This window comes from Diadema antillarum, unplaced genomic scaffold (assembly GCF_040938485.1).
Source record: "Diadema antillarum isolate AM-2024a unplaced genomic scaffold, OU_Dant_1.0 seq00000649_RagTag, whole genome shotgun sequence".
In the NCBI taxonomy this organism is placed as follows: domain Eukaryota; kingdom Metazoa; phylum Echinodermata; class Echinoidea; order Diadematoida; family Diadematidae; genus Diadema; species Diadema antillarum.
Window position 1 is genome coordinate 1,002,208 of NW_027271563.1, and position 19,110 is coordinate 1,021,317.

At 36.8% G+C, this 19,110-nt stretch overlaps 1 protein-coding gene across 1 annotated transcript in view; it reads right to left on the minus strand.

The window, feature by feature from the left end:
- Positions 1-15,367, minus strand: part of LOC139736500 (homeobox protein Hox-B7-like) — a 35,370-nt gene extending 20,003 nt beyond the window's left edge. Inside the window, exon 1 of the mRNA XM_071647250.1 lies at positions 14,812-15,367. Coding sequence (XP_071503351.1) covers positions 14,812-15,367 — 556 coding nt within the window. The remainder of the gene's footprint in view (positions 1-14,811) is intronic.
- Between the last annotated feature and the right edge of the window lie 3,743 nt (positions 15,368-19,110).

Here is a 19,110-nt window from a genome sequence, read left to right on the forward strand (position 1 = left end):
TAATAGTACATACTATATATATTCTATATAAATGCGCATTTTTAACATATTAGTACTGAGAATATACAGTGTAATACGAAGGGTCTACATGTGGACAGAATTTATGTGCAATAGCAAAATAGCAATATTCCTTCCAGACCTAAGAGTGTCTTGTTAAGTATTAAGCATTACTGACAGCAGCCCGCGTTTGATTTGAAGATCTTGGAATATATATCATTCTCTGAACTATACATGCAGATATATCACGTTTGATCAAAATGTTATAGAGGAAGCTACCGAATGGCCTATGTTTCTGACATGAATCTCGGCTGGATTGCTCTCTCACATCTCAGTTGAGTAGGGTTAGTAAGAGTTCCGGGAGAACTGAACTGGCAACATCCAGTCACGTCTGGCTAGGGTCCCATTGCCTCTTGTGACGACACTACGTGAGTATTCCACAGATAGAGATAAAAACGCGAACAGGTGTAACTACTGCAGATGTTCCTGACAGGGCGAGCGTGTCTTTGGACGAGAAAGAAAGTCCCCGGAGCAGTTCGAATGTTTGCTCATTCGTTGAACCCAACCATCGCGACGTTAAAATTTATATCCAAACATTTTCAGAAAAATCCTGGGCAAAACTGAATCATTCTAGCTCTCACTGCATTCTCTTTTCTTTGAAATGATGAGTTGTTTCCCTTTCTTACATGTTAACAGGTATTGAAGAAAGACAAATGAAATAGAGAGAACATACTGCTTGACCTCACAATGTGCTCAAATATGTAATCAAGTTTCAGAGTTTACTCAACTCTTCATGATATATCACCCTCTTCTTGCTTATATTCCTGACAAAAAATAAAACAAAATGATACAAATATATAGCATTATATGAGCAACTCGTAACGTGACGCAATTGTTTGAGAACATTTCCTGGAAGTATACTAATACAACCGAACACTAGATAATATCATCGGCAATTTTTCAGGGTTTATTAAAAGAAAAAAACAAACAAACAAACAAACAACGGCAACAGAAAAAAAAACCATACACACAAACAAACCGAAACAACAACAACAACCCATAGGATTGGCATGTGGCCGCTATCATGGGTAGTATAATAGTATATAACACCTCTTTTTTTTTGAGGATCGCATAATGCGTTGCCATGGCAGCGGCAGCTATTATGTAAATTGTGTGAAAATGTGTGATTGATTTGGCTTCCTCGATCTTAAGAGCATTTTACATAAAATTTCATACATTTGTTTGTTGTAGTTAGTGTGTATAAGATATGCAAATTTTGTTTTCTGATATTGTTATACAATGTGTATCATATGGTAAAAGTGTATTTTTAAACAGATTAATTGAAAATAATGAAAATGTGGTTCAGTTTTGTATTTTGGCATGTGGGACCACCATAGTATGTAAATGTACAGACAATGTGCCCTGAAGTGTGTGGCTCTGGTTTTATAGGCATTTGACTTAGGGTTTGGTATATGTCCGGAATAGTACGTACACAGTAGGTTTGCATTTTTTTTTTTCAGTGTTAAAGCAATATATTGTTATAGTAATCGCGTTTTTTTGTATCCAAAGTATACAGTTAATTGTGCACTGAACACTCTCTCAGTTTACAGTATTTGAGTTTAGGTTTGATATTTTATATGGCTGTTTTCTTATGACTGTGCAACTTTTGTCACATGTCGGTCTTAGACAATGTGTTGCCACGGCAACCGTATTTTTAGGGAAAAAAATATACCAGTGATTTGCTCACACCATTGGTTGGGTTTCTGCATTGAGATTTTGGAAAGGATGTTCAGTTTTAAAACGAGCAGAATATATTTTTGATCATCGTTGGCAATGTGCTGCCATGGTACCACAATGATACATTTATTTGTTTGTTTGTTTGTTTGGGTTATTTTTTAAGAATATCAAATCACCAGTTTTGCTGGATGAGCTAACACCATCAGGTCAGGGTGGGGCATCGGTCATAATCAGTGATAGTTTTAGTTACATCTGTGTTTGAATTCAGTGCATTTTTGTGTAATAATGTATTATTAAATAATGTAAAACAGTTACAAACATTATCAAATTTTGATAATGTTTGTAACTGTTTTACATTGATATAGCTGATTCTGGGTGCATGCACTGGTCGGGGAGGAAAGTCTCGAGCCTCGGTGATTAAGTTTGCCTTTTCCTCCCCTGGCAACCAGCGGCATGCACCTGGAATCACCACAATTTTTGTATCATGTAATACGATTTTCTGTTTGTATTTTATGTCCGCTTGTATTGTACATGTATGTTGAATTGCCGAATAAATGATAATAATAATAACAATGATGATGATGATAATAATAATAATAATAATAATAATAATAATAATAATAATAATAATAATATAAACAGACAAACACACAAGCAGATGAATACAGGAAAACGGACAACTGCAGAATACATGTCCACACAGGGCTTTAGAATTTACTCGTGTGATTCGCGATCATGAAAGGACTGAAGAGAGTCGCCGACATTCATTTAGCTGAATATGGTAGATTTTACATTTCTCAAATGTTGGCTTAATTTTTTTTTTACACGATCCTCTCGAAGAAAGCGTGAGACCTCGGCAGCAGACAAACACTGTTTTGAGATAACTCGTCTGAAAGTTCGGATACGAGGAAAAAGAAAAACGACCAAAAAAACAAAAACCCAAAAACATTATGCGAAAAGCGGCAAAGCTTGGAGAAAAGTTTTGCGAAGATCGATTGCTTTCAGTCATCAAAACACCCTGATATCATTTTCTTTGTGTAGATTATCAATTATTACATGTGCTGAAATATACTTTCCTTCACAAATTTAGGTGGAAACTGTTGAAGTATTTTGGGATTGACAATGAAACCGTTTACAGCAGTGTTCCATCTCATAATCTTGTAAAGAACATGCTTCAGAATAATTGGAAATTGAAAACATTGGAGGCCTTGAAGTTGGACTAAGGGATAAGCATTAGTGAAACATTCTCATTCTTTTTTAAAGATTTTTTTTTTCCATTTTCAGCCCTAATTTCTCCGGAATATAGTGAGGAGTCTCATACACAGTCCTGCCAAACAAAAATAAACCCCACTGTAATCTAACTTTTGTAAAATGAATCAGCATGTACATGCGAACGGTAATAAGCTGAATCAAAAAGAAAAAAAAAACAACTGCAAATCATGACGTTATCATGACATCAAGATGATATTCGAGAGAAAACTCCATAATTGCAAATACGCAGATGATCTGCGTAGTAAGTAGCAAGTATATGTGGGCCTACTACACTGCAAAAAGATCGGTGTTAGATTTAACACCATTGGTGTCAAATCTAACACCGATTAAGTGTCAATAGAGGACCACATTGACAGGTGTAGTTAAGGATGTTGTGATGGTGTTGAAAAGTGTTCACCTGGCATGTTGTGGTGACAATTTGACACTTTAACTGGTGATATTTTTGACACTGTGCTGGTATTGATTCAACAATGACACTACATGGTGTTTATTTGACATTGCTGGTGTTAGTGTCAATAGGATACCACACCAACTGGTGTTACTGTGGTGTAAATGTGTTTACGGCTTCTTCTTTTTTTTCAAAAACCAAGTTCTTGTTCGTTTTGTTCAAAATCAAAGTTCAAAATCAACACAAAGAACAGTAACTAATTACGTATCTAAAAATAAGTTTTATATTTTGAAGTGACACCCGGAGGTCTTAATTTAATACCACAAATGAGCACCGGAAATTTAACACTAGCTCAGAGTTTCATATTTATCACCCTATTTTTTTTGCAGTGTACTGAAGCCACTGCTCACTTTAATAACAGGTTTGCTATCGAAATATGGATATTCCCCCACAGTTGAAGACAGGATACAAGGAAAGTTGTGACAGACCGTATCCTTCAATTACTTCTACTCTAAAAGGAAGTTTTTGCTTTTTTACTAGTTTCGTATCGCAGTTTTTACGCAATTATCGTCGTCAGCCACCCCACTGGATTCCGAATAATGAATAATGATCTGCATTGACATCAACACACACGGAAACATCGACCGTGTGGCATGAAAACACATATGAATAAAGATAAAAAAGTGAAAACCTTTTTATCTTTTATCAATCTGACATCATGCTATAACGCTGAAACATGCCTTCTTCACACGAATCAATTTCCTTATAAATGACAAGATATTTCTTTTTCCTTTTCCAAATTTACTTTATTCTGAAAGAAAAATAACTAACATATAAACCATAACTAAAAGCTCTTCTATAAAAAGGTCATACCGCAGTGCTTTTAGCACTTCTCGCAATACGCCATGAATGAAATTAAATTGACAATTAACCATTCTGAGTTATGCGACCTTTGCAAATTTGATGAAATATAATAAATTCGTGATCTTTAGACCATTACACCGGCTAAGGCTGCGTCCGCATATACGGCGAAAATGTCTCGGCATCCGGGAAACAAAGCTCCATATTTTGCAACAACACGTCATGTAATTCCTCCAAATTAATGGCCGAAAAATCCTGGCATTTACGATAAAAAGTTGGCTACTCTCAAGCCACTAACTGATACTTGGCCGGATTAATAGATGGGGAATCCGAAAGGACGTCGTGTTGTGGTTTCCAAAACAACACATCGAAGCAACAACAAAAGCAAGTTATCAGACATCACTGATCTCAGTGGCATGTTTCTCTTCTGTCATCGTTGTGACAGTCGCATTTTTATGATTGTGAAATTCCGTTGACTCTCTCTCTCCTTTAGGTATGGACAGAGCTACAAAAGAAAAAAAAAGTGACACCCCCAAAAACGTGATTGAAGAAATACATTAACAATAAGGAAAAAGGAATAGATCAGTTCCCTTTTTGATATTCAGTTGTTTTTCATGTTGTTTTGTTATTCTATGAAATTTTCATATTACCAAATTGCTTAGAAACAATGTGGAGGGATAGAATGAATGTTATCTTGCTGTTCCCAATCAGTGTTAAAACACGCTGCACTAATGAAGGCGGTATTGACCCTCAGCGAGAAGACATTTCCGACTTGATTAACAATAGCAGCAAACAAACAATTTTCTTCATATCCCTACAAAATATTCATATGTAATGTCCCTTCTAGCGTCTTTTTTTTTTCATTATAATTCTCTCTTTTCGTATATACCAAGTGAACAATGATAAATTCTGTGCATATTGGGGATCTAAAAACAAAAGTCTTGGACGAAAATCACACCCGGCGATCTAGTCGGCAAATTTTAGTGGAGCAAGTGCGGCTAACCAAAAAACGTTATGGAATATCCGTGCATCGGAAATAGTTTTCTGAAAATGTAATGTATGCATACTTTATGTATCTATATCTGTATCTTTACCTTTATAATAGTTGTTCTGCTACATAGGGCGAGCCCACTTTATATGCGGTTTCTTGATGATTCACAATTTTGTGCAAAGACACACATACACACATAAACACAAGCAAAAAGTACACGAATAATTCATGCGCTATTATTGTCAAGTGATTCTAAATTGTGTTGTCATTTACAATTTATTGGTGTGATTGCAATTAATTTAATCCCAGTTTCGACTAAATCTGAATTGACATATCTTAATTGATTGAATTGATTCTCCACTGGAAATTCTGATTGAATTTATCATAGGAGTTCACAAGTTGTCAAGCTACAGGTGACAGGAATCTGCCCACCGAAGCGCCATATACAGCCACCCTTTTGTGCTTGTCATACTGTAGTTTTTAGTAAGTTTACACTTACTAGAAACTATAACAAGCACAAAGAGATACCATCTACTCCTTTTCCTGCCTACTTATTCTTAACAATAATTAACCAGTAGGGTTGTAGAGAGACTTGTGTTGAGGTTTTCCATTCAGCTTTTTTTTTTCTTTATAAGTCATAATATATGTGAGAAAAAATAACAGACAAAACAAAACCAACATCCGGAGAGATTTTCCTCGAGGAAATAATTAAATGACTCTCGTTAGTCCGTCAGTTTTGTCAGATGAAAGGTTTATAAAGAATCATCAAAACCATTGAAAGCTAGGCCACTTGCCTAACATGCCTTGAAAGAGTTAGAACGAAAACGAATGCGTGGATGTTCTTTAATTTGTCATATATCCCTCGTTAAGATATTCATCCTGGTTCATTTCCTTTCTTTTCATTTTCAACCTGAAAGCATTTAGATTTGGTTTTAAAGTCTAATTGAAAGACTTCCCCAGGTTATTTAATTCTGTGATGAATGAACCCATTAAGTGAGCGTACCTTTTGTATCACGGAAACCTGTCAAGAAGATGAATGAATGTCAGGGGGAGGGGTAGATTTTCGCCTTCTTCGAAAGACTATTGTAAATCTAAACCGTACAGGGGAAATCAATTGTTTGTTTATTTTTCGCATTTCATTTATAGCGGTGGATCAGTGGTGTTGCACGTAATAAAAACTCAGTTGATAATTATGGACTATTGTGACCTAAATAAGCACACCGGTGGTATTTCGTCAACTACCATGCAACACGCAATCGGTGAATGGCGTATAAAGGTTGCTCCAAAACAATGCATCTACCGTAAGGACTTTTTGTTACACAATCCTCCGATTTCGACAGTGTCAAATTTGTTAAATAGTACAATGACATGTTCAATATAACGTCGAGCATAGCGATACGGCAACAGTCATACACATGCACTTTTGGTGATCAGTGAGAGATTATCGATCACCTTCTGTTTCTCTATGAAATTCTTTATTACTAGTATTACTATTATTACTATTGTTGTTGTTGTTGTTTTTTGTTCATGTATACGCAATAGCTGTATCATAATATGTAGTCCCAAAAATGGTTAAACAATACAGTTACAATAACATATGGTAAAATACAGTTACTATTATGATATTGAGACAAATATGTAAAGCATATTCAGAAATGAAATCAACATATAGAGATTCAGCAGGTTGTATATATATATATATATATATATATATATATATTACGATTTACGAATTATTATTACTACTACTACTTCTGTTATTGTTGTTATTATTATCATTATTACTATCATCATTTCATGATCACTATCATTGTCATAATCATTAATATTTTGTATGGGTGGGGATGGGTAGAGAATGATCTTGTTCAATGTGTGTAAAGCTGCTGTCACATGGCTGTGCTCGTCCATCAATGGTTATTACTATGCCACCTGGTTCATGACTGTGGGAGACAATTAACAATGACCAAGCAGACGTACAAACATTATGAAAGAAGACCACTTCATTTTAAGTGGAATGGCCTAATTAGAAGAAGAAGATGAAACAAATTTAATGGCATCTACAGAGTTGTCAACATAATCGGCGAATGCATGAGAAAATTACGGAAGTTGAAAGTATAATTTCACACTGATATTAGCAGCAAGCACGTATATATGCAAATGGATTAGATCATGACATTATTACCAATAAGTCAGTCAAGAACTTTTCTGTAATGTATGATTATGATAGGAAGAGCCACTTTGGTGTCTCTAGATTTTACACGGTGTTACAGGAAAAAGAGCATCGTTAGCGGTATTGTTAAGGACTCGACGACGTAATGATGACATTCGTCAAACCATCGTCGACGCAACGAAGACGTTCCTCAAACTTCGTTAACGAAACGCTGACTTTCGTTGAACCATCCTTCGTTAAGAGAACGCCATCCATGACATCTCATTACGACATTTCATATTATATTTCCTATCATCACATGTATATCACGGAATATACAAATTCATTCGACAGATAGGTCGTAGCAACATGTGGTCTACATGATTCCACATTTCAAAATTGATTTTTTTTATTGAAATAATTTTAGCTGACCAAGGGATTGATATCTATTCTCTGTAATTTTCACACCTATGAATGTTAGGACCTGTAGTTTTACAAGCTAGCTTTTATGTTGGCCACATATTATTTCTGTTACCTCGCTAAGACACCTTTATACCATAACACGACAGTTTGAATTTTGTGTTCAGTACGTTATTTATTTTGTAATGTACAATCAATTGAAATACATGATTGTATACATTTTGCATTCTTATTTCTTGTACCAATGTCAAAGAATCTGTTATTACTTCGAGAAATATGGAATTATGAAAATAGATTGAACTGAAGAGGAATAATCTGAACCAAACAAGTAGTGAGCTGCATGAACAGCAGTGTCAAAGGAAAGTCGAATACCCTTTTATTGCCTACCCCTCTACTTTACATTTCTGCTGACAGTTTTTGGCTGTTGCTTTAACATTTTACAACAACATTCTATTAAATTGTTCTAATCAAAGAAAGACAGAAACACGCATGTCGTATAACATGATATTAATGATACTTCTGTGTGTGTGTGTTTTTAGACAAAAATAAATCGGCATGATATGAAGTCTCAAAGCTTAGGCATATCTAGTATCCCAAGCAGGAGAACAAGACCAGTACATGACATACAAAGTCAATGAGTGAGTAAAATCAATTTGCAATGTTTGACTACAAATAAGACCGATAAATGTTGTAAGTAAATTCAAACAAATAAACAAACTGAAAATCATGAAACTAAAAACTTTTGCCAATGATATTTTGTTTGCTCTCTGTCTACACTTCTATGTCGATCGGGATATTTGGCTTTATTTTTTCAAGATGATCTTTTGATCATTCGTAAAAAGAATAATTGCACTCGAAGAATACAATATGAATGAAAACTCGCCATTAAGTAAAATTCAAGGAAGGCCACAATCTCTTGAGTTTCAGAATGCCGTTTGTCGGGAGCAAATTGCCATCTTCGAAATTGTCTCATCTGACGGCTTCTTGCTTTAAAGAAAAGAAAAAAAGTTATCTCATTAAAGAAAAATCATATTAAAGACGCATACGGCTTCAGATGTACAGAGTGAGAATTTAAAATCGTAAACCAAATCAACTAATCTGATTCACCATTTAGAAAGCCTTTTCAAAAACCGACAGCAGGGACAGCAGGAACAATGTCTTTGGAAATAAGATGGAATAAAGCACGCCGACGACTAAGATTTGAGACAAAACGCAGAGATGCAAAGCACCGCAACATATGCTTGATAAAAGCTGAAAAGTTTCAACTTTTTCTCCTAGAGTGAGGTAACTGAGATATCAAATCTTTGATTCTAATGATTAAAAAAAGTCAAATTATCTCTTTTTTGGTAATATTTTTGGTGGCATACCAACACATTTGGTATCATTTGGTATTATTATTATTATTATTATTATTATTATTATTATTATTATCATCATCATCATCATCATTTGGTAAATATTAAGGCAACCATGTGGAAGGGACATATTATGGGACCCTGCATCACAAAACCAACAAAAAGTCGCCAGATATGGATTTTTAGTAAGGAGCAGATTCTGAAAGAGCAGACTTTAAGCATCAAAATGATATACAACTCAATTTAAATGGACTCTAACCTATCCTAATATTGCAAAGAAAGCACACATTCTGGAAAGTGTGAACTGAGGAAAGAGGCTCTGAAGAACAGGGTCTATTCAAGCGCTTAATCTTTACCAAGCCGTGCTAGCTGTGCGATGAATGGAACAAAAAACATGATGTTAACCACCGGAGCAACAACAATTAAGGAATTATTAGATTACCAGCTGAAATTAAGCATGCTTTGTTAACACATTCTGTAAATGATTAATGCCAATGTTCAATGCAGTAGCATTATTCCTTGCAAAGTTATTGGAGTTGAAAGTGAAGAGTATGAACAGGGTTTTAAAGAGATGAAAAGCGGACTTTACGTGTTCGAGAAAAAACTGCTAAAAACCCACGGTCCTGTTCGTTTTATTATCCCAAACTTTAGTATAATGTAGAAGACTAGCTATGAAAAACTAAAAAAAAAAATGGCAGGGTACACCTATTTTAACCTTTTTCATTCCTAACACAAAATCAGTGCGTGCGACTTTTTGTTTGTTTTGTGATGCACAGTCACATATACTTGAAAAAAAGAATACATAATTATGACAATACAAATATGAAACAATAAAAACGTTTGTTTGTTGATCCTATCATACGTCGACAATCAATCAATCTGAAGTTTGAGACTGAAACTAACTCTTGAAAGTAACAAAAAATGAACGGATTCGCGAATTTATAACTTTACATTTCAACATTAACTGTCAAGATGTCATTTTAAAAGACAAAAGAGGAAATAATAAGCTTCAAATTCCTATATAATGATTATTCAAAAAACACTATTCATATCGAAAATGCCTAAATCAGTGAAATGAAATATATAACTTCAGGGCGTTTGAATTGATTTGATTTGATTTGGTTTGGTTTGATTTGATTTGATTTGATTTGATTTGATTTGATTTGATTTGATTTGATTTTTTCTCTGCATGGCATTGCTATACACTTCGTTATTTTCAGGAATATCATCACACATATAATAATCATAAACACGTATGGCACAACACAGGGTGTTTATTGTCTACAATTTTGATTACACATAAATAAAACACCTGTTACATAATCACATCCGTTATAAATTTCCACACAGAACGGTTGCCAACAATTTTATGACAATAAAATTGACTCTTGGTAACCGATGATACATAACATTAATATAATAAAACAAGGGGTCCAAGTTATCTATAAGAAAAACGAAATTTGAAGTTTAGTGTTTGTAAAGTAGGCCTGTATCTAAGTGCATGATTTACCCCTAATTTTGCAAATGGGGGTAGAAAAACCATACTCTTTGGCAAGCCAAATCAAAAAATCTTTGAATCTTTGCACACTCATATCTAGTTGCTTATCACTTCTATTCATGATCACTCCAAATCTTAAATCGAAATGCATTATACAGGTGACTTTTTGACACGTTTTTGGTTGCTTTATATGAAAATTTTCACGTAGGCCTACTTCATGGTTGAAAACCTGCAAAAGAAAAGTCATATCACAAATATAGCCCTACAGAAAGTGTACATAGCACTACGGGTATTTTGTTTCGTGATTGATTTTGCCCAGGCTTCGTAGGTACATGGGGGTAGAATCAGGCTTTTCGAAATTAGAAAGGACTGAACTCGACTTTGCAGACCTTAAAGTATGACTCAACACGCATACGACTATCTCCAAATAAAGCTATTCCAGTCGCCTGCGAGATTTCTTCCCTTTCCAAGTGGTTAACCATGTATAAAGAATGTCTCGCAAATGTCTGTAAACGGGTTAATGATAATGGTGGACGTTGTGCGGCCTCAAACAAACTAGGCATGTTATGGATCACGATTTCACCTTGATGGAATGAAGTAGACGAACTTCAGCCCTTCCTGTTAAGATTTGATCCGCTCTGTTGTTGTGTAATGAGCCAGTCATGTACGGAATGCAAATTTAAGCACTGTTAGATTTCTGCAGTTTTTCTCTGTCTACGTTTCTGTCGATTTCCTTCGTGGTCTAGCTATAGCTGAGTATTAAAATGTACAGTGTATGCTATGATTTTATAAACGATATTCTCGGTATCATAGATTTACGACAGACTGTGGCCTGTTTGATCGAAACAATCTTATCCGAATTCGTCTTGGGTAGTTAAATCTAGTTTCACGATAAACAAGGACATTTACAGCTCTCAAGGCGTCAACAATTTTTATTTTGTCTATCCCCCTTTTTTTCTATTAGCATGCGAGTGAGTGCTTAGGTGAAGATTGATATTTGGACAACATTTGTGGGAAGCGTCCATGATAACGGAATCCAAAACCTGTGGTTACACGTCGGGAGATGGCGTTTGTCGTTTTTACCCTTAATCCTTTCTGTACTAATTAGTCAGAATAATGGGCACACATTTTACGTACAAACCTACGGATTGGAAATTCAAGTGACACGTACAAGGTCAAAAGAGAAAAAGGGGAAAACACTAAAAAGCAGGCCCCTATACACTGTACTTGCATTATTTAATTTACCTAAACCAATTTAATTTTCAGGCAACACTGCATTTGTTTTTAATGTTAATCGAAACCAAGCAATCTGGTTTCATAAAGAAAATCCATTCACAAGGAAAAAGAATGTTACAGTAATAATGCATTATTTTGTACATTTCGTATATTCTAACACAATCCACAACCTTCATTACATAGACATATCTATTGTTTCATGCAATAGGAAAATGCAGTCGGGCTTTTTAAATGATTTGCTTTATTTCTAATAATTTGTCACAGCATAAGTGGCTATTCCAGAGAAAAGAACACTCACAAGAACAAAAGTATAATGTGTGCTACCACACACCATGCCGTGTAAATTCAGGCTATAAGTGTCTCGCTTCTACTTCTACGAACGAGGCGTGGTGAATATACCGTCTGCAAATTCGCAAAAATGACATTTGTTTCATTTTAAAAAAAATAAAATCATAGTTAAACTGGGATTACCAATCACAGATGAGATCGTAGGTAAACTGAAGGACAAGAATATTATTGCTCAATGTATTTTTGTTTTTGTTTTTATCATACTTATTTTTTCTTTTTTTTTTCTTCACTTAGTCCAACCTTTCTTCCTGTTCTTCTTCTCCTTTCTCTTTTTCTTCTTTGAGGGGGGGGGGGGACGATGGAGATGGCAATTGCACAAACTGTTAAAAAAGAATTCCAACAGCACTGATTTTGTACGTTTGAATGCAGTTGTTTTACATTAAAAAACACCCCCACCCCCAAGCAAAAGAAGGGGGAGGCGAAATGATTATGGTTTTAAAGTCCAATTCATTTTCAGCTCTGATTTTACGAATTAACATGTTATTACACATACAGAACTCATGTTTTTGCATTTTACTCCTGTGTAACTGATATGAGGAGAACAAATAATGTCCTCATACTAATCGTATAATTGTAGACACTTTGACTGTAAAAAAAAAATGACTTCTTTTCACACACCCTGAAATTATATGTAAAAAAAAAACTAAAATAAATCCCCTTACACAAATACAGCTCTTTCGTAATTTAGTGGACGATAGCATTCCCCCCTAATCAAACACTACTCGTATCTTTACAATTTCTCTTTCACTCCTCTGTAAAGTTTTCATGTGCAAATTGTACACGCAAAATACACTCTGCAATACGCGTCTATTTACACACTGCTTGTTTCATATTATCTAACTTATCAATTTAGTAAATTGGTAACGTGGTTACCTAACCGCACCTTCATGGACGACCACAGGTTGGCAAAAACTCCCAGGGTTCTTTGCGTGGCGCTTATGTACTGAATACTTTGTAAATATACCTCTGTAGTACGAGTGACTCCTACACACCTTGTTTAGGCCCGTGTGGAATGGTTTCAGTTTATACGATAGTCAAAACATGAATCCATTTGAAAATAGGGAGATTAAATAAAAGTTACCGAAATAAACCGATAATGGTAAGAATTAATACCTTCAGTAGATCCATTCAGCAGTCACTATGGAGATCTAGATAACTCCTGATAACTCCTCAAGCCCAGCAGATCTAACTGCTGGCAATGTGGTTTTAAATGACTATAAATCAATGAAGAGGTAACAAGATACAAAGAGGGGATGAGGGGTTGCTTTTCTTTCAATGTGCTAGCAAACACCTTTTTATACGTTTGGGAATTTTTATGAAAATGCCTCTGATGATAAGCAGCGACAGCAACATAGTAACATACGTACGTACAACATGAAAAATATATAATGCATATTCCAAATTATAATACACATGTACACTGTAACATATTGCTACATACAGATAGCACCGAAAAAGACTTGCATGGAACAATGTCATGTGTTGCATGTTAAAAATATCATAACATAATATGTTCATATTATGAACTACGCTAACAAGTATGTCTGTACAAGGACATCCTGTATCTGAGTGAAACTTGTGAATAGAGTATGCGTATAAGCTGTACAATTTTTGGTGCTTGGAGGTTCATGAGCGAAAGGTTTCGACGACATGAAAACAAGTGCATGAATTTCATCGTGCGTCGAAAGAAAACCCTCATGCCACGGTTGATTGTACGAGCTGTGACGGAGTGTCGATTGTTTTACTACTGGCCAGTATAAGTCCTCGTTGTCTGACATAATATTCTTCAAGCGTAAAACAACATTTTGATTGATGTATAGTATAGGTATATACTTAAATGGAAGGGAAAGAGAAACTTTACTATAGCTGTTCGAATTCGCAAATCCTTAGTAATCGGTCAGTTTTGAACTTCAGTTTTAAATGTTAATTATGGTCAAGCCATGTGGTATTTTCGTGTGTATTGTTGTTGTTGTTCTTTTAATCATACTCCTGAGTAAAGCATGATAGATTCACCAGCAATTGGCAATTCAAGGCCTACTTCAATTCGTTTTGTCTTGCAATCACTTCCCTGTATTTCCTTTTTTTTTTCTTTTAATTTTGATTTATGGAAACGGTGCTTACGGACGTAATGGAATAACTGCGGAGGGTTAATGGTGATATACAGTATACATTTGCTTTATAACGTTTGCATGGAGAGTATCTTGTGACCCACACAATGTTAAACATACTGCCCAGTATGTAGGTAGTATTTAGCATTTATATACTATATATTTGTATATTATTTAGTAATTAGTGCGTAAGATAAAAGGAGGTTTGTGTCTAGCTTTTATGAGTATACATAGCACGCCCGCCAAGGTGCCGGGTTTTGTGCGGTGGAAAGAAAAAGACGAGTTAGAATGTGATGAAATTCATTCTCGCGCGTTGCAGGAAACGTCCAGTGTGCTTTTTATATTGATGAAACTCTTAAGTCTACATTTGTGACAGATGGCACTGTTGAAATGTTTAGTTCGGAGGACAGACAATAAATGTGGATGTGGAAAATGCCCACCATGATCTCACCTGATGTAGGGCTGACGCTCTTCATCCAGGGATAGAATGCCATTTTATCACCATCTCTTTCCTTGCCGCAGCGCAGCGACGAGATCTCCCGGATCTCCCTGTCCCCGTTGGGATCGAGGTCCTGCTGCTTTTGAAAGTCCACAGCCTTATAGGACAGATACGATGAGCTGAGATCGTTCTGCTTGCACTGATCGAAAAGAGGCGAGGAGTACGGCGCGACCACGCCGTGCTGGGCCGGTGCGCCGACGCCGGCGGAGGAGCCGAGGCTACAGGAGCTGAACGGTTTCCCCGACTGCGTTCCGTAGGCCTCCGTGCCGTGGTGCGGGTAGAACTGGGGCATGAAAAAGGGGAAAGTACTGTCGAGGTTGCTTTGGGAAAAGCCCTGTGAGCCCTGGTGATGATGTGTGGACGGATTGAGGTCATTGAGCGACGACAGGATCGGCGAGGCATCCATCGGAGCACGGGCCGTTGCGGCGGTAGCGATCCAGCCATCGCCCGTTGCTCGCGTGTTCAAGCCCGCTGATTGATGGTGGTAATCCGCGTAGTACACGCTCATAATTACCCCCAAATAGAGACTCTGTTTGATCACTCTTACTTCCCGCGCTGCTGGCCTGCGGGTGTTTCACGCCGAGGAAAAAAGAAACCACCGTTTAATATTGCGATCGCCTGCTCGTCACTGTATGACTTTTGAATTCTTTTAAGATTTCCGTAAGACGTCCGTCTTAGAAAGAGGACTTCTTGAATGATAGCTCTATGGGACGATGGGAGACGACGGCTGTATATGGCCCAGTGGAACGGAACGCGACCTAACCCGATCGGAGCGGGGGCCCCGGGGCCGGCGGTATCAGGGGACTGTAATACGATCCGGAAGCTAGGGCTTCGAGCGAGAAGACGAGTCCGAGATTCCCGCGCAGACGACACCAGCCCGGCAGACGACCAGGCGGATGAAAACGGAATAATGATCACCATCGTGGAAATTAATTTTGTGATTTCTATCCACATATCTCGGAGGGGAAATCATTTATACTGCATCGCTGCTTGACACTTGCGCATAGAGCCAAGGGATAGGGGAAAGAGTGGCTCACACCGCATTCTTAAAGAATAAATCTTTCATTGACCTATTTCTTTTATACTATATTCTACCTTAACAAGAAGAATAGTGTAATTCTGTAATTTTTGACAAGGGCAAAAAAGAATGCAAGATTACACTTTCTTCGAGTTGTGTTATCAGTCAAGTAAAACTTTAGAAATGGTACTTCAACGTTGCTCATTTTCCCCCTTTCCCCCTTCTAAATATGGATAGTAGCTCTTTATAGGACATGCCCTCTCACTCCCCCCCCCCTTTTCGTGCAAACCAGAATATCCTGTTGTAATGCAATACTCGATTTGTCGTACAGACGTACACTTAAACTTGGCAGGACCTTGGAGATAATGATGGATGTGAAAGAAAGGTGTTTATAGCGCGCCTTTAACCACAGCTCCTTGCAGGAAAAAAAAAAGAAAGAAAACCCAAAAACAGCTTTGACAGTAGCGCTGGTAGGGATGACACTGCATGCCAACAACTATGGAAAAGAACAAGAGGAGAAAGGGGATGCGTACTTTGAAAGTTGGTTGCAGCTGGTTAGATAGAAACAATAAAGGAAATTAGGACAGAAAAAAAAGATCATTAGAATAAATCACACTTTCAAACGGAAGGTATAAAAGGGCAGCCTTGATTCTAAAAGATGCCATTTTTCGTCATGTCCATTTTTGGGTGGATGTGAGCAAGAATTCCTCGTCTGCACACGCGGAGTGGACATTCTGTATTGTGAATGTGTGGTTTTTTTTTAAAGGGCTATTGTAGATTATGTTATGTATTCATTTGTTTATTCATACATACGCAAATAGATTTGACCACATTTTTTTTTTTTAGTCACGTATCATGATATTGAGAGAGACTCGCAGGATCTTATCGGGGACGGGGACAAAGACACGCCAATTGTAAATAGGAAGGGAGGAATAATACGCACCTTGTGGAGCACAGAAAATATCTATATCGTTATTGATACCGCGATGGAAATTGTATGTTGTTATAATTCTCTTAAAAAGCTTGAGAAGAAACTCAAACTTTGATTAGAGTGAACATTCATATTAAAAAAAAAACTTACACAAACTTATACATTAAAAAAAATAATAGAAATGGTTGAATGAGGACACTCAAAAAGGCGGTTTAAATTCTTGAAATGCTTCAAGTTAACCTCTAAACCGAGACATAAGATTTTTCTAGTAATGGCGAGGTGATGACTTGTTACAAACTTGTGGTAAGGACCAGAGGAGTGGACAAACAAAGGATCTACAAAACTATTGTATTTTTGTTCCCGGCCTTTCTTTCAACCTGTCGAATTACAAATCATTCTAATAGACATTCCGCCGTTTTCCTGCATGAGGCTGTGGCCAATTATCGGTTGTGTTTATCAAGTTTGCATGCCGACTAAATAATCAGCGACAAATTAAAGTCATTACACTCGAGCATTGCCGGGCTATCAAAGAGTGCCGAGACCAGCCGCGGCAACGACCGGGGCAGACGGTCAACAAATTACGGCCCTTTATCTTCCTATCAACATGATCGACCTGATGTCATCCGTGAAACATGTGGAACTGTGAATAAATAGTTTATGGTGTCCCATAGGCAGCTCTCCGTAGCTATATTGCACTGGACTCCTCTGGACCACAAGAGTAGTCTTTGACTTTACATTATAATTTAGCTCCCCACTGATATAACCATTTGACTACACCGAGAATATTCAAAGTGCGGTGGAAAGATTCAATTTCTTTTCAGGGAAGGTCGTGTTGTTTGTTTGTTGTTGTTTTTTCCCCTTTTTGTATTCATATACATGTAGTTATTTCGGTCAATATAAAACAACATCGATTACTCCATTTTAATAATCGTACAAGAACCATACCTTATTCAAATTCCCCTAATGGCAAAAGGCCAAATTGAAGGACATCCTCTTCTTTCTGTCTCTTTTTTTCTTTCTCTCTCACGCACACACACAGACACACACATTCCCCACACACGAATCCACACATACGCAAACACATATGAAATGTACATACGCTTAAGAATGTACTCATGCAGTATATGAGCTCTGTCCCCCCCCCCCAATAAATTTTAAGTGACAAGGAATCAAATTGTGCGCTGCTTCACATTGCCAGCACATCAAACACGTTTTTGACAACCGGCTACATTAGCTACTCCTTGTAGGAGCAGCTAATGGCGTATGGGCAACATATTGTGGTCGTAATGGAGTATTTCTACTTAAAATCAAAGGATCCGCATCGAGTACATCCTATAATAAGTACAGTGATGAACAAACTAGGACACTCGTAAAACTCATGAAAACGCGATCAGTCCTTTAACATGTTTAACACGTTTTAATGACGCAAAGAGGAAGCATCTTATCGTGTCGATAATCGCTTCTCTCTGATAGGAACTGTGGACCTACATTATTACGAGGCCACACACTGCATGTTGCCATAATTAGGCTAATCAAGCATCATTCTCAAACCATTTTGAACCCCTTTCTAAGTTATTCAAGTACAAACAATCATTGGATAGCACTTTCATGGACCATGCTTCCATCATTTTTTTTTTTTCGTATAATGATTCGCAGTACTATATTCTTATGGCGACTTTGGCAGTGGCTGCTTTCCGTAAACATGCCAATGACAGAAACTGACAGATCTTTCTTTTACCTTGGTCTGCATAGATCCAAATGAATTTGGTGGTTTTAACACTGTTTAAAGCAAGCAATCCTTGTATCTTGTAGTTCCCTTTCTCTCTCTAAATTCCTGTAATAATACAGTGTATATTGATGGTAAGTTAATATGACACTAGAATCGCAAGTAAAGCAACGTTCAAATGGATAGGCAACCACATGAGGGTGTTACTGAACTTTGACCTATCCCACTCGGGTGAAGTTTGGAACGATAGCTACAGCTAGTGCTAATTAGTGAACGTTTTATACGAAACTCGACGTGTGCTTATATCTTCGCGCGTTTTTGAAAACGTCACAATGCAAAATCCGACAAATCAGACAAAGTGATAACGATAATAACAAAATATATGTTTTTCCCCTGATGAAGAAATGTCTAATATACTCATATGAAAATTACACTGAACTGCTACAATGTCTTAATTGATCATTGATACTAGCATGAGTAGGTTAAAAACTTCTGTGTGGTTAGAAATGATTATGTTGTTCTTGCAATGTTTATGCAAACAAACCAGATTGTGAACACGGACGCAGATTGCAAAAC